The sequence below is a fragment of the Agelaius phoeniceus genome, chromosome 1 (assembly GCF_051311805.1).
Source record: "Agelaius phoeniceus isolate bAgePho1 chromosome 1, bAgePho1.hap1, whole genome shotgun sequence".
Taxonomy (NCBI): Eukaryota; Metazoa; Chordata; class Aves; order Passeriformes; family Icteridae; genus Agelaius; species Agelaius phoeniceus.
In genome coordinates, this window is record NC_135265.1 from 102,498,798 (window position 1) to 102,515,606 (window position 16,809).

Sequence of the window (16,809 nt, forward strand, 5' to 3'; positions counted from 1 at the left end):
ATATCCCAGTATTGAATACCATAAATTAAAACTGCTGTAGGTTATTTCTTTCACGCAGTTTATGTCAGAAAGAAGCAGCAGTGCTCTGACATCCAGCCCTGCAATTCTCATGCTGAAGAAATAAAAACATTAAGGCAATTCCTCTTCAAACTGAAGACTGCTTGGTAAAGGCAGTCAGCTTAAAAGCACCATCAGAGATTGAACTCCTAGAATAATAGAATGGCTTGGGTTGGAAGAGCCCTTAAGATCAGGGGGGTTCTAACCCCCCTGCCATAGGCAGGGATGTCACTCACCAGATCAGAGTGCTCAGGGCACCTGGCCTTGAGCACTTCCATCCACACCCTCTCAGGACAACCTGTTCTCATCTCTTGCTTAACTTAAGATGACAAACTAGACCACAAATAGTCTTCACCCTGTTTTGAAGAGCAGAACACAACTTGCCAGCTTGCCAAAGATCAGCAGGAGTGTGTTTTAGGATTCCAGAAATAGTTATTCACAGAGAATGCATGCACATTTATCTAAGAATTCTCCAGCTGAACTGGTGAAACAAGGAACTTGGGGATAAAATATTACTGAGCTGGTATGAAAGTTCCATATGGCTCCTATTGCTGATATTCCTACAGAGTAAGTTGCTGACTGCAACTTAAAATTTGATTTTGCACTATTATTAAATATAAGATTATATATTTCGATTTTATTTCACTAAGGTTCAGACCACATTTCACAGATTTTGTGCAACAAAACTGTTTGCAACCATCCACCTCTGCACATTCCTGAAGAGGTCCTGGTTTCCTCCATTCTCTCATTCCAGTAAACACTGGTGTGTAAAATAAGAAGTGTCACAAGAGACTGCTCAAATGTAGGGTTACAGAAATTGTCACAGTTCTGAAGTGAATCATCCAGATTAACAGATGAAAAGCATTAAACCAATTGCATCTCCTCCTTTCTGGCATGTTTGAGTGGGGCTGAGGCAGTCCAGGATGAAGGTCAGAGTCTTCTCCAAAACCTGGTAGAGTTCCAACTCCTGCTACTGAATCTGAGGTTTGTTAAGAGATTAATCAGCACTGTGGGCGTTCCTGTTCTAAGAGTGCCAGAGGCAAAGAGACTGGGAAATGGGAGGGTGGAACAAGAGGTAAACAAAATGGGAATGAAGAAAAATGAAAAGTGGACCAGAGAAGCAAGAGAGACAGCAGGGACTGGGTAGCAGCTCAGTGAGCAGAACTTGAAGAAAGACACACAGGGAGTGCTCTAGTGCAGCTGGAAGCAGGAGGCATCATGAAAGTAATAAAAGCTGCTCTCTTTACTCCTTTTTTAATGTGATGCTCCAGTTGGAAGCTGTGACATTCACTAGATCAGAATCGGGCTTGGAGCTGAGCTTTTTGCTCTTGTTTGGGTTTTTAAACATGAAAATAGTTTCATCATTGACCTGTAAAAGACTGCATCAAAGGAAAGGTTGGGATCAGCCCTGAGCATAAGGCTCTGTAAAAAACCTGCAACAGTTACCATGATGACAAAGGGACAAACACAACAATGCATTGAACAGATGACTCATTTACTGTGGAAACAGATGTGTTGTGATCAACCTGAACTGGCACATCCAGATGATGAAGTCAAGTCCCAAGGACTTGCAGAATCACAGAATATGCTGAGTTGGAAGGGACCCACAAGAATTAGCAAGTCCAACTCCTAGCCCTACACAGGATACCCCAAGAGTCAATGCCTGACAGCATTGGCCGAATGCTCCTTGAATTCTGTCAGGCTGGTGCTCTGACCACCTCTCTGGGGAGCCTGTTCCAGTGCCCAAGCACTCCCTGTGTGAAGAACCTTTTCCTAATATCCAACATAAACCTCCCCAGACACAACTTCAGGCCATTCAAGAAGCAGAGTCCTGCTATCTAACACAACTATTACTCTAAGGAGAAGCAGCAATCAGAGTCCTGTGCAGTGGCTTTCTCTGTCTTTCTCTCCATCTTCCTGAAAATCATGTACCAGGTAATTTTTAGGGGGCTAGAGGAAGGTGAAATACATTTCACTCTTCCCCAGAGAAGCAACCTAACACCTGTCAGAGCTCAGGTGAGCGTTTCTAATGGCTCACCTGAGAAAGGGTTAACTTCAATCAGGGTACAACAGCTACACAATGCCCAGAACCACCTCCTCAAATTGCCAGCTGTATCCCAGCAAGATGAGCCCCTGCAAACCTCATTAATAAAGAACAGCCACCTGTGAAGACAAGGCAGAGCAAAGCAGGCACATCTGATCCAACAGTTTTAGCAGTTTTCTGTACCTGTAGGACTTAAAACAGTCCCACTTCATATCTCCCCCAATTCTTTCATGCTCTGAAACCTATTTCAGTGGTATTTTAGAAGTTTCTCACAAGAATTATAAAGCTTGGCTCACTAGTCTGTCTCTAGTTCTTTCCCCTGCCCCCCATACTTATACTGATATTAAGATTTCCCCAACTGACTGTTTACTCATGCTGTAAGTTTTCATGCAAGGGAACACAATAAATAAAACTGACTGCATAAGTAAACACAGTTAAGTGGCAATTATTTTAATAGTCCTAATAGCACAGCTAACAGCATCTCCATGCAAGAAAATAAAGCCTTTGGTTTGGTTTGATCTAAAGCAAAAGCAGAGACTGCTGACACAAGTTCTTGCTAGGGGAAGCAGCAATACAACTATGTTTTGCTCATTTAATTAAAATCCCCAGAAAAAAACCCAAACAAATATTTAAATCTTGCATGTATCAACGTAAACAACAGTATTCCTAATTATTTAATTACTGAGATCCAACCTTAGGTCCTGCTGTAATTAACTTTAGGCTATGTCAGTTTCTTTACTGACATAGCCCAAAGTTTTAAGTGCTCTCCTTAGAGAGGGATCCAGTACCTCACATGTTTAACTTTAGCAATTGTCCAAAGGTCATTAAGTTTTGCTCCATTCACTGAAGTCTGAAAGCGACAGGAAAACTAATCCTGAAACACAGGGAACATAAACTGTAAAGAATATAATCTCAAATGTTAGTTTGGACAATGTTCTTCCATTCTTTCACATGCTGTATAAAAATTCAGTTATGAGTTTGGACTACCTTAAAATTGGCATATGTCAAATTTCTTTGTAACCTAAATATATTTTTTTTTCTTAAAATATCTTTCATAGACCTCTTCAAAGTACTTCACAAATATCTGCAAATCAGTAGATAAAAGGATGAAAACCACCACACTCCTCACTCACGAAGCTTGAAGACTGTCTATCTGCAATTCCACCCATCCAAGCCCATCTGAGTCAGTGTAAACACTGAGTGTCTGCTGGAAAGTATTCCTTACCCATTCCACAGGTATTTCATACCTTCCTCTTTAGCTTGTCCAGCATACAGCTGGTTAAACTGTAAACTCTAGAGATCGAGTTTGATTTGGTTTTTTTAATCTCCCAGTATTTCTAGGAAACAAGTATTTGGGTTACATTAAATATTCAATATATGAGCTGCTGGCAAGGCTTCAGAAAATCAATAGCTTCATACATTTATAACTGAGCATTTACCACATGAAAGGTTGAATCCCAAGACAGAAACTGCTCTAATTAGGAAGCCTCATCTAGGAAGAATGTTCTTATCTGGATTTTAAACACCAGCCTGTCTCTCCTTCTCGTAGTATGAGCATCAGTGTGAGTGAGCATGCTAACCCCTCTTTGCACAGTCTCCACAGAGTGTTCTGATAATGCTCTTCCCACTTCCTTCTCACCCTCAACAGAGGATGCTGAAATGATTTAATCTTGCCCCCCTTGGTAGCACACTGATCTCATACTTTTCTTGGATGGTGCCTTGAGCAATCTGATCTACCAGGTGGCACCCTTGTTTGTGGTGGGGGAGCTGAACTAGATGATCTTTAAGGTCCCTTCCAACCCAAACCATTCTATTGTCCTATGATTTGCCAGACTTCAAAGAAAACAACCCATGGCCATAATGTTTGTTTTGCTTAAGCCCAAGTTTATTTCATGTTTTGCTTAGCTAGATATTCTTCAGCAGCCTGCTTGTCCCAGGGCCCGCTCCCCTGCAGAGCTGCTGGGGCATTAACCAGGGAGCCACGGGCTCGGCTCAGCCGCGCGCCCAGGGCAGCTCTTACGTAACCTGCCCCTTCATATCTGGGCCACCTTCACGCTGAGGTAGCAGGCAACACCACACACAGGCTGGAGAGAAACAGCTGGGTGTGTACCAGATTTGAGTAAGGTAACTAAGGCTTATTTGAGCTGGTAAATGAACAGGTGTCTGAGAATTGCAAGGGTATGATTGCCACTAAATGATAGTACACATTGGGGAGCTTGTTTAGTCTTTGAAAACCAGCCAGGCACAAGCAAAGGTCAGTGGGCTAAAGTCCCACAAACAAGAAGGGGCAATACAGAACTGGTATGACCCCCTGCACAGGCACAACTTTATTATACTGCTATTGTATAATACATTCCTGGCATTTTTGCTGCTGCCAAAAAACCGGCGACAAGGAGCCACTGTGCCTATGATTCTTTTAAGGCTGGGAATAAAAAGTTGGTAACATTTGTTCCTATAGAAACTCAGCTATTAAAAAAGAACTACTGGAACAAATTAAAGAAACACTGAACTGTTAAGCCCTTTTTATGTCAGAAACCTTTAAAGAAAGACATTGGGAAAAATCTACCTCCAGTGAGGAATACACAACTGTATTAAAAATACTCATTTCATGTTTACAGAGACATAAATCAGTCACGTGATATTTCACAATCACAGCAAGCCTTCAGCCAGGAACTGCTAAACAAACCCAGGGTAAGTACAGTAGCTTATCATTTGAAATCCCATGGGTACAACAGAACCCAGGAGCTGCAGCCCATTACCCAGCTCAGTGCAAACTCCCATAGAACAATGACCTTGCCAATTCTTGTGCTCAGTCTGCCTCTTCACCCTTATTTGCCCAAGTATAGCGACTGCAGAGTACCTCTCCTGCCAAATTTGACCCATCTTCAAAAAAATCAGAAACTTTTACTGATTCTAGTCTTTCACATGTTGCATTTTCTTGAGACAAATTAAGGACGAAAGATTTGTGTTGAGACTGTGCTATGAAGATATCCCTCTAAGCAGCCAAATCCTAAAATTGTGAGAGAAACTTATTTAAAAAATCTTTTAAGTACAGTGTAATATAATAACTTTAGAAATGAAGCAATCTTTCTATAATCTCTGTTATTTTTCCAAGATTTATCTGGCTGTCAACAAAACATACCAGTTCCCCTTTTTTCTTTATGCCTTCTTCCTATCATTATGAGTACACATTTTTTCCATCATACTATTTCACTCCATTCACAACAATGTCCCTGGAAAGGGACAGTTGTTAGACATCTCAGGAAGGAAAAATTTTTATGCTAAAATGCCCCTGGGAAATGAAAACCATAGGCAAGAAGGAGGTAAATTTTTTAGCTAAAATAAAATGAAGTCTGCTTAGGCTATCAATTTCAAGGAGGATTTAATGGAGAAATTCTCCACACATGTTGGAATATCCTTTCAAATCTAGACTTTAAAATAGATAACACATACAGTCTACCTGCAAAGTCCAAGGTAAACAGAAATTGCTGCTTCCTTGTTCAGAGGCCAGGGAGCTGCACCATGCCCTTCATGAGCAACACAGGGACAAGGGCAGGAGCTCTCAGGCAGCATGAAAGCAAAACTAAAGCTGCAGAGTGACTTTTAGGGCATCACACAAACAAAATTAGCCAGCAGAGTTGGAGACATTGCCACAGGAGGATTTCATACACTGAAAAGGCAGAAATGTTGCTATGCAACTTGGGCAGAGACAGACTTTTTTGGAAATTGCACTAAGACTGAAGTGGTGAAAAACATCAGAAAGTTACTTATCAATACTTTCTGTCCAGTCACAATCACACTAATTAATTCTACTGCTAATCAAGCATTTTTCACTTGGTTTCCACTATATTTCTATAAACATACTCTACCAACTCTCTCCTTTCTCTCTGCTGAGTGCTTGATAAGGTCACAAGTAGATCCACTGAGACCAAATATTTCTATATATAGAAGTAATTGCCTGTGGAATTAAGTGCACTTGCCTGGGTATCTAGTTCATACTAAATTTAATTTAGCTGATTTTCCTCGTCTATTATATTAATTATTAGGGACAGTGCACATTGCCAGCTGCAGCAATGCCTATCAAAGCTGGAAACTAATTATCTAATTATGTGGCAAGAATGAGTTCCTCTGCAAGAACGTCCACAACCCTCAGATGCAGACAAACAAGTAAACTATAACAGGGAAGAACCAGTTCCTCCAGACACCCATGTGGCACACACCTCTTTTTTAAAAGGAGGCAAAAGAATGGTAGTGTATTCTAGGAATACTGGTTCTCATTGACCATTTCAAATACATCCCATGTAAGCAGAGCAAACAGTTCCACAGGCCCCATCACAGGCGAAGTGTGCTAGACAATATCAGCTAATTAAAAATATGTGAAATTAAAAAAAATAAAATAATGGGAAATAAGGAAAGGAAACAAGGTTGAGTGTCTGGACATGCTGTCTCCTAGGTCTCTGCACCCCAGAAGAGGATTCAGGGAGAGGAGGAAACAGCAGTAGTGGAAGAAGATCAGACCATGGATCTCTTAACAAATCTTAACCCGTACAAGCCTGAGGATGCATAGGGAGCAACATCGTTCTTTATAATCCCTGCTGTTTTTGAAAGGTTGTGGAGAAAGGTAAATGTTATATCTGTCTTCAAACAGGGACATAACAAGCCAGGGGTCTACAGGCTGGTTAGCCTCACTCTGCTTCCTGGGAAAACCCAAAGCAAATCCTCTGAGACGCTGCTTCTGAGCACAAGAAGGTGAAGAAGGTGACCAGGACCAGTCAGCATGGGCTTACCAAGGGTTAACCATGTCCAGCCATCCTGGTTGCCCTCTATGGCAGCATGGCTGGATGTTGTTTACCTTGACTTTGGCAAGGCTTTTGATACTTGTCCCTACAGCATCCTTGTACTTGTCAGTGTTGGGATGCTACAGCCTAGATGGGCAGGCTGCTAGCTGTGTGAGTAGCTGGCTGGAACATCCAACTCAAAGGTCAGTGGTTAATGGTATGTGTCTACCCATAGGCCAGTTACCTTCATTAATACCTTTTATCAGAGCCTGAAGGATGAAAAAACAGGCACCCAAATCAGCCCTCAGATGACACCCAACTCTGAGGTGCAACCAGTAGCCTTGAGGGCAGGGCTGCCCTCCATAGGGCCTTAGGCTGGAGGCAGGTACGGGTCAAAAGGAGCCTTTCCTTCAGAAAGGACAAATGCCAAGCACTACTCGTGGGAAGGAAGAGCCCCTGGCTATGAGAGAGGCTGGGCACTGGCTGCCTGAGAAGCAGCTCTGCCCAAAAAGGACCTGAGGGAAGCAATCTGAGCATGAGCCAGCAGCATGCTCTGGCAGCAGAGACAGCCAGCAGCAAGCCATAGGAACCAAGACAGAACATTAGGCAAAGTAGTTATCCCCTCCTAGATGTGGTCCAACACCACCTGGGTCACACTTGCTTTGAGCCCCACAACACAAGACGAATGTTGACAAGCTGGTACAAACTCGGAGAAGGGCTGCAAGACAGTGAGGGCTGGAGGGCTTGCTCTGTGAGGAGAGGCTGAGGAAAAAGGGCCAGCTCAGCCTGGAGACACAATGGCTTTGGTGTGCCACAAAGCTGCCCGTCAGTGCCCATGGGAAGGGCTGCTGAGAAACTGAACAGTGAGGTGCACCCGGGACAGGGAGTGAACTGAATGAGAATAGGCTCTGGCTTGGTGTGGGGATGTCACTATGGGGACTATTTGAACAACTGCCCAAGGAGGTTTTGGAACCTCTGCTCTGGAGCCCATCCAGACAATGGCCTGAGCAATCTGGTCTGAATTCACTACCAAGCCTGCTTGGGCAGAAAGTTGGACTCAAGCTCTCACGAGGTCCCTTCCAACCCACAAAATCCTTCCCACCTGCAAACAGTGACCAGCACTGGAAGCCGTGGAAGGCAAACTGAACAAGACAGTTTTTCTTCTCCTCATGACAAGTGCCAGCCTCATCATGTTTAGAAGGCCTGGAGAGAAATGTATCTGTTTTTGTTTGGTTTTTTTTTTTAATGTATTCCACTGCAATGACTACCTTCCACTTACCAATGCCCTCCAGGAGAATTTATCAACATTTAAGTTTTTAAGCAACATGATGATAAGATCAACAGTACTGCCTCTACAGCAGGCTTGGTCTGAAACAGCAGATGTGACCCAGGCCAGGATTTATATACAGATTTAGAAGGAACAGGCTTACTCTGTATCTACTATCTACTATGTTTTGCTCTGGTGTATTCAAAGCTGTTCTTAGTTTACATCTGCATAAATAGCTGCCATACCACAGGCTTCGGAGGATTTATTGATGTCCTTGGGAAAGTAGTTTATAGACCTGAAACAGACAGCTATTTTCAGAAAACTTCTAAACAATCAAAATTAATTAATTAAAGAGAACATATACTTACTTATTCCTTGAAAAAGTTCTTCAATGTTAACAGCATTCTTTGCACTGGTTTCAACAACAATTGCACCTATAGATTCTGCATATTCTTTGGCATCCTTCATAGGAACCTCCCTGAAAAAAAATAAAACGTTTATAAATAAAAGAAGCCAAATTAAAAAAAAAAAAAATTTAAGAAAAAACCCCAAACAACCTCAAACACAGCCTGAGCATTAATATGCTCTTCATCTCCATAAAAGCAGTACTGTCTTTCTTCATATGACATTTAGATAATCTTATTAAAATACATCAAAATTTCAACAAAATTGATCAGTCTGCAGATTTCTGCAACTTGCTGCTGAATCCATGCCTTGAGAAAAGGAAGAAAATTTAAAGAAAATCACATTTGTTTGTGTTTTATATTTGACTTTGATAAGAAAAGCACTCTCCACATGCCAAATGTTCGAACATGATAGGGTACAACAGTTGTGGATGAAAACGACAAGAGCATCATGTGTCTTGGTCTGCAAGCAGCAAGGAAATCAGAGATTCTGAAGTAAGAAAACCACTGACTTTGACAACATCAGCAACAACAATCTATGAATGCCAGTTCACTGCCATTTCACCAAACTGACACCATCTTAAAATCACCAGCAGACCAAACACTCTCATTTTGTAACCAGTACTTCATATGCCAAAAGCTGGCAAATGCAGTTTACAGCATTCAAAAAGACCTCTGCTTTAAACAAGCCCCATGCTGGCCTTGTATCTCCGTGAGCCAGGTGGCAGAGCTGGATCTGCCCATGTGCACTGCTATCTGTAACCACCTCTACTCCTGATTTTTGAGCAGCAGCAGAATCTGCACCGACTGCTTCACCCCACAGCTCCAATACACCAATCCAGAGACTCCTCGTACAATTTCCTCCCAGTGTGAGCGTGTCAGACACATCACTCAGCTTGGTGTCATCAGCTGGGTGATGTGTCTGACACGCTCATACCCTTCTGTGTCATTACTTGTTATGAGTAGAAAAGTTGCCCATTTTTTTAAAAGGTTGCAGAGTTCACAGGTTGGGCCAGTTGCTGCCAGGGTGGAGTTCTAACTGTTTGCTGTTGTAATCACCTGTTGTTAATAGTTTTTCGTTAACTAGCCGTTGTTGATAGTTGGGAATTCCCTTTTTTTGCCGAGTGGCACCCTGCTGCTTCCTGGAGGGTGGCACCCGGGACGGTGAAGTGGAGGGGACATCAGGGTTGGCCAGCAAATGACATCGGGGTTGGCATGCAAATGAAGAAACCCCTCACCAAACCTAGCAAAAACCCCTAAAAACAACGAGCCAACACGGAATTAAGGGATCGAAGTGATGTCTGGACGTGAGGAACAGAATCCAGTATCTGCTAAGACCCTTTTTACCCCTCACCCTAACCTAAAAGATGTTGGCTAGAAAGACGACCGCAAATGTCAAACCAAAGAAGCAGGAATCTCCTGGTGCTCTGGGGAGGACGGAAGCCCCAGCTCAGCCTGCAGACCAGCAGACAAAGCTGCATTTTTCTTCCTCCTCCATATTACTCCTGGAAGCAGTGGCGGCATAAGCGTGACCCATCAGTCCTTCCCACCCGAGCTGATTTTAAATAAATGCATTAAGAAGGAGAAAAATCTCCTGCCCTATTTATTTCATTACTGAAGGTATTAAATAACACTGCCCTCATTATGGATCCCCAAGGGACACCACTGGTGTCCAGCAGGACTCTGAGCCATTGACCATCAACCCTCTGGATACGACAGTGTCACCAACTCCTCATCCATCAAACAGGCCACCCATCAAATCCATCTCTTTCCAGTTTAGAGAGAAGGATGTTGTAAAGGACCACGTCAAAGGATTTAAAGAAGTCCAGATAAATTACTGAATAAGGAAATATTATGGATGCATTGAATGAAGATCTGAGCATGAAATTCTGCTGAATTCTCTTAAACAAGGATTTCCAGAGAAATTTGACTGATTTCCAGAGAACACAATTTGTTAAAGAGGTGAACCACATTTATAGGGAAGTGAACACTTCTTAGCTGCTGTTACAACTATTGAATTCTGTAATGCTCAAAAAAGTATTATGGACACTTACAACATTTTAGCATTGAAGTTTCAGCTCCCGTCTTTTAAAGTACTTTTTAATGCCCTGTCAGAAGAAAGCCTTATTCCTATTACTTAGAAGTATGCTGAACATTCAGCAGTTCTAAGAGTTGACAGTACTACAACAAAGATGAAGATTTATAGTTGATAAAATTGCTTGCCTATCTGTAGAAATTCCTTCAAAATGGAGAAGAAATTTACTTCAACAGAGCACCAAGAACTGCTGATAGCTTATTAACAACATTGAGGAAAAGCAGTGTGATCCCTAAGGGTCCCAAGGACAACTTGGCAGCTCAAAACCAAATTTTAGATGCTAAACAGGGAGGGTAGCCTGGTCAATGATTATGAGAAATACATTAATTCCTCCTTACATTATCTCTTACACTCAGAGATGGCAGAATCAAACCAATTTGAACCAGGTCAGCTTGACCTCTTTGGCATCTATTCATATTGGTCTTAAAAGCAGCTGTCTCTCTGATATCCAGCAAAACATCTGCCAAAAGCTCTATAAAACCAAGCAGAGATGCCAAAAATGCATACAAACAGCAGCTTGCTCCTGTGTGCTCACATTATCTTACTTGTAAATTCTCTGTGCCTAAAGGCACGCGTATTTTCTACTCATTGGAAACAATCTGATAAATTGGTGACATGTTTCACCTAAAACCATTTTTACTGAAGTAAATCTGAAGACATAAAGCAGACAGAGAATGCAAACAGCTGCATGCATTGCATAAACAATCAGATTTCTGAAAGAACTGTGAAAATATATCACATATGAGATAGTCTACTCTCTATTTTTTCACCAAAATAACTTTAGCTGGACATCACTGGATAACTTCAACAAGAAAAAAGTTTGGCAGATGCAGAAAGAACAACTGCACAAAAAAAATATTACCAAAACTATTCATAACTATGAGGAGAAAAAATGTCCTCTCCCATAAAAACCAAAAAGATTAAGAGACATTAGCTCATAGAGTACAACAAGGACCATTCACACAGCAAAACAATTTGTGCAAAGAAGAGCTATAACAGCTGAACAGGAGCAAGAAGTGGATGATCAGCAATCAGTAAACTACAGGTAGTGGTTGATAATAATATGGTGAGAAGATCACATATCACAGTTGCTCTGTGAGGAAGCCCAGTGCTTTCACATTTCTGAGATACAGGATTTTTTTTAAGTCTTCAATTGGTGCAAGAGCAAGCAGGAAAAGGGCTGGTTATGGACTCATTTAAAATTGTTGCCATTTGTCACAATCTCCAAACTTACTACCCTTGAGTTAATCTGGCAACTGAATTGCTGGGAACACTTAAATTTGAAAGTGACTCTCAGGGCAACCAAAACCTCTGATTTGTGCTAACTGGCTTTTGGTTTTATTTTTCTAACCATCCTTTCCTCTTTTTTTCTCCTTTGTATCTGGAAATTTTTGTCTTGTAGGACTCAGTTTCACCACATTGACCAGCATATCACAACATCACGTAGGGGATGCCAATACATCTGTGTCCCTGATCCTTAGCCGAACAGAAACCAGAAGTTTGCCAGAATTAGGGCCTGTTCAGTTCTTACAGAAAGCAGTGAGTTGCAACTTTGTGTTGGTTCGTGGCTGACAGTGGCAGAGGGGAGAACAAAATAAAACCCACACAGGTCAAACTCTCGTCTAGGCCTTGATTCAATAAAAGCACTGCAGCACTTACTTGAAGTTACACACATGCTCCAGAGCTCTGGTGAATCTGGGCCAAAGTAATGATAACCAAACACATGGGGATGTATTTGAACAGCCATGAGAGCCTATGAGGTCATAAGGGGAAAGCATCAAATATGATCATTGAGTTTGTACTCATGGATGAAGCACGAAATAATAGTCATGGGCTGACAAACAGAATCACTACTGTACAGCAGAATGTGCTTCCATTTCCTGAAAGGATAAATGCAAATCCAAAATACAGCTAACAAGCAGAAGAGCAATTCTAGCTTCCCTCTCACTCCAAATAGCATCATCTCAGCTCTTCTGCAGGGGATATGGGTTCAACCCTTCCCTCTTTTATCTAGGAGGCTCTTTGCTTCACACAGGGGACAAAAGTTTTACTTGAGGATATGCTCCAAGAAATCCCAAAAATACACTTTCTACATCCATTATTATGAAAAAGTTTCAGTTCTTGCAAATCACAAGTTCTCAAAGCTCTGCGATTAATATTTTACCTCTTGCCCACCCTCATAGCTTTATATTGCTGGTTTTGCTCATCACTTACTGCATTCTGCACTTTTTAATAGAAGAGAAGGGAGAAACAAAAAAGAGAACCCTTTTCCATTCCCAATGATTCAGCAGATAAAGGATGTAGAGATTGTACAAATAAAGAGGAAGGGCAGTAAAAGAGAGGTTAAAAAAACCATAATTGACGTTGCGCTGTTGCTGTTGTTGAGGTTGTGAATTGCTAGAATCACTGATTCTAGTACAGGAGGCCAAAATTATATACTATTATAACAAGGAAGCAAAATTGTTACCTGCAGGGAAAAAACAATATAGTTACTGCAATGAAAACAACATCAGAAAGTATTACCTGATATCAGACAGATCACATTTGTTTCCAGCGATGGCCATTACAATGTTTTCGGGACCATGTTCTTTTAGTTCTTTCACCCATTTTTTCAAAGTATGAAATGAATCCTGCATCAGAGAAATAACAAAATAAGCTACCAGCACACTCTCTGCCAATGTATTTGCCTATTTTTTAAAGAAGAGGAGCACAGCTTTGACAGTATTAATGCAATAATGATTATATAGATCACAAGACTGGAAGATCCCTTACCTATCTCTGCAATTTGCTTTTCAAGCTTTAGACCATAAGGCTTCTTCAAATTAATTCTTGAACTTGGATGCCTCCCTCTTTTCCACTTCCCCTCCTCCCTGCTCCAACGCAGCACCGAATATTAAACTTCCAGTGATGAAGAAACTACTCCAGCTCGTCTAATAGCTCATTTCCTTCACCTAATGTGAGCTTCATTTGTCTAATTTCACTTCTGTCCAGTGGCTTACCATCTCAATCACTGTCACATTTTTGGTAATATCCAGTGGAGCTTCCACAGAGATGCCCACTTCCCTGCATTTCCAAATCTGTGATCTGGTAAACCTCAACTTACTCATTATAAAACTGAAGAGAGAGGTGACAATTCACTTGGCTTTTTTCTCCTCCAAGCATGAAAATCAAACTCTATCTGATGCTACCAAACTTTTAATAGTAATTTTTCTATTTCCTTACACCAGTGAAGTAGTAGCCTTAAGTAACACTTATTTCTGGAGATTCTAATTATAATGCACATTTGAAATTCTTTCTGACAAAGTGAGCTCCCAAACAGATGATAAATAATTTTTTCCCCTTCAGAAATGCACATAAGAGTTTCCTCTAAATCAGCAATGGCTGTATCAGTATCACCAAAGGTAGAGCCATATCAGTCACTTCGGGAAAAAATCCATTCTGCTTTAATGATTAGCACTGAATATTAAGCATCAGAAAGTGAAGTACACATTGACCTGCCTCTCCTATTTCCCCCTCTTTATTCTGAGAGCTTTCCACATAAGCTTGGAGAAAGGCTGGCAAAATTTTATTCTTACAGTATATTACAAGATCAACTGTAAGATATTTAAATCCAAAGTATCAATCCAGCACGATTCACTCTTCCTCACCTTCTCCTGGCAAATTAGCAGTGGAGAACAGCACTGCTGCACAACAGTGACCACCACTGTCAGCAACAGATCATTGCACTAATGCACTGGGGAACCAAACCAGCCCTCCCAGCCTTGTAGTAAATAAGTCAATTGGCAAGAAAGGAATAAAATGCCAGCGAACTCTCCTGGCCATCCATCCATTAGCACTTCCACTAAGTCTGCTATATCAGCAGGGGTTTCTTCCAAAAGGAGTGAAAGAGGCATTCAGCTGAGTTCTCCTAGCCTCCTCTGCCTGAGAAATCAGCCAGAGAAGTTAAGGATCTAAAAATAAAATTTTCATTCCAAATGAATAATGTTGAGACAAAAGGTCAGAGACTTATGATTTCATTACCAGTTTGAAAATTAAGACATGATGCTTGGAATACAGACATGAAATGATATGCTTAGATAAAAATAATTAGTTTTAAATTCAGTAATATGCAAACAACTTAATTTCTATTCAGCTGGTAAAGCTAACAGCTGCTTTTTGTCGTAAAAATTCAACTCCACACAGAGAACATAGGTGGTGGTGGTAGGGAGTAGTGCAGGATATGAATCCTGTCTTAGTCAGAGGAAACCCAAAAAGCATTGACAAAATGCAGTCTCAAACCTTTTGTCTACATGAAGTTGAAACAACACAGAAGCAGGACTTTTTATTTAATGTTTTAAGGCAGTTGGGCACCTCTACCCAGATCTACAAAACTACCCAAGTATATACATGCCAGAGAAATTAAATTTTGCAGTTGTGGGGTTTAACTCAAACTCAGGCCCAAACAGAGGAGTTAACAAAGGGAAAAAGCATCCCAAAGGTCTCACCTGTTTGGTGATATCATACACTATCACAGCTGCTGCTGAACCTCGGTAGTACATTGGAGCCAAGGAATGAAACTGTTAAAACATAAAACCCCAGGAGAAAGTATCATTAATAAATCAGAACTATCACATGCTTTGCCAGGTCTCAAAGACTTGCCATGGCAGGACCACCCCCTTTCCTTCATCCCACAGAGAACAGACCTTATCAGTGGTCACCCATCTCTCATCTTCCTTAAACAGAAAGAAGCCAGACCTCCTTTATCTCGTGCTGCTCTTCATCCCACTGAATTTACACAACCAGCCCTCACTGGTTCAATGCATCAGGACAAATTTTGACAGGAAGATCAACTGCACTTGGAAGCCTAACCTGATGGCATAGGGAACCCTTCCCCTGGCAAACCACAATCTTGCTTTGTAGATCTAAGACTGGATTCAGCTTGGGTTTGAATTTTGTAAAACATTGCAAATGAGTTGTATAAAACTAACTTGTCAGAAAAATCTGAACACCTGTCTTGTTTACCTATCCTATACTATGATAAGATATTTCAAAAAACACGGATTCTTGCAGTTGCTCTTCAGCTTTTAGTTTCAAGGAAAACATTCTTTGGAGGAAAAAAAAACAAGAAATAAACATGTTTGTTAGAACAACTGAAGAACGGCGTAATTTTCATAATTTACCAATGACTAAGCAGCTGATTTAGAATTTCAGCTTACAATTACAATTAGAGTAAGGAAGTAAAAAAAAAAGTCTTTCTGCTGATTCAACTTAGCTTAGTCTCAAACAAACCAAAAATAATCTTTCTGGGAAAATGCATTCAGTCTCAGTATGCTCACACAGCCATTTTATAATTTTGTGGGGGGGAAGCTATCTGCAAAAGCTGCATATTAAGCTGCAGCTAATAACTGAGGTCAGCACCTAAATCAAATACATTATTAGGGCAGGGTCTGAACCTCACTGCCCAGCAAACACGCAGAGATCCACGTGTTACACTGCAAACCTCTGCATATTTACTGGACACATCTTTTTCCCAGATCTGTACCTAGTGACTGAGCATTTAGACTTCCAGCAGCCTCCACATTTCTTGCTGTTTCACGTGCAACATATCAGGCAATTTATTTGCGGCGCTGGTTCCCTTGCCAGGTTGTAAGCTATTTATCACAGACCACGCACACCAGCTCAAGGTCGGCGCTTCCTTTTGTAACAGTGAGGATGCACAGCAGCAGTGACAGATGGTCAAGTGCTCAAGTGTTTTGGGGAGCGAGGCAGGTGGGAGAGCTCATTAATAAGAGAAAACAGCAGGAAAGAGGATGAGAAAAGAAAGAGGAATCAGTCGAGAAGCGTGGTCTGAAGAAATGGGATCAGCCAAGATCCTGAGGGAGTTGGGTGGATGTGTGCTTTCCGGGGTTTTAGTATGCAGCTTTATTACTTGCATGCTTAATGCAATAAATGCCTCCCAGAATTTTTAAGCTTCTAAATCACGACAGAAATTTTCAGTATGTTAGAACAGAACAGAGCATTTCAGTTGGAATGGACTTACAACAATCATGTAAACCAAGTGCCTGATCAATTCAGGGCTGGCTAAAAATTAAATCATCTTGTTAAGGGCATTGTCCAAATGCTTCTTAAACACTGACAAGCTTGAGGCATCACTTCAGATAACAAGAAGGGCTTTTTCAAGTATG

At 41.3% G+C, this 16,809-nt stretch overlaps 1 protein-coding gene across 1 annotated transcript in view; it reads right to left on the bottom strand.

The window, feature by feature from the left end:
• The window catches only part of RAB31 (RAB31, member RAS oncogene family), a 62,214-nt gene that overhangs the window by 7,298 nt on the left and 38,107 nt on the right, over positions 1-16,809 (bottom strand). The window contains exons 4-6 of the mRNA XM_054642560.2: positions 15,130-15,201; positions 13,169-13,275; positions 8,515-8,624 (exon numbers count right to left, since the gene is read on the bottom strand). Coding sequence (XP_054498535.1) covers positions 8,515-8,624; positions 13,169-13,275; positions 15,130-15,201 — 289 coding nt within the window. The remainder of the gene's footprint in view (positions 1-8,514; positions 8,625-13,168; positions 13,276-15,129; positions 15,202-16,809) is intronic.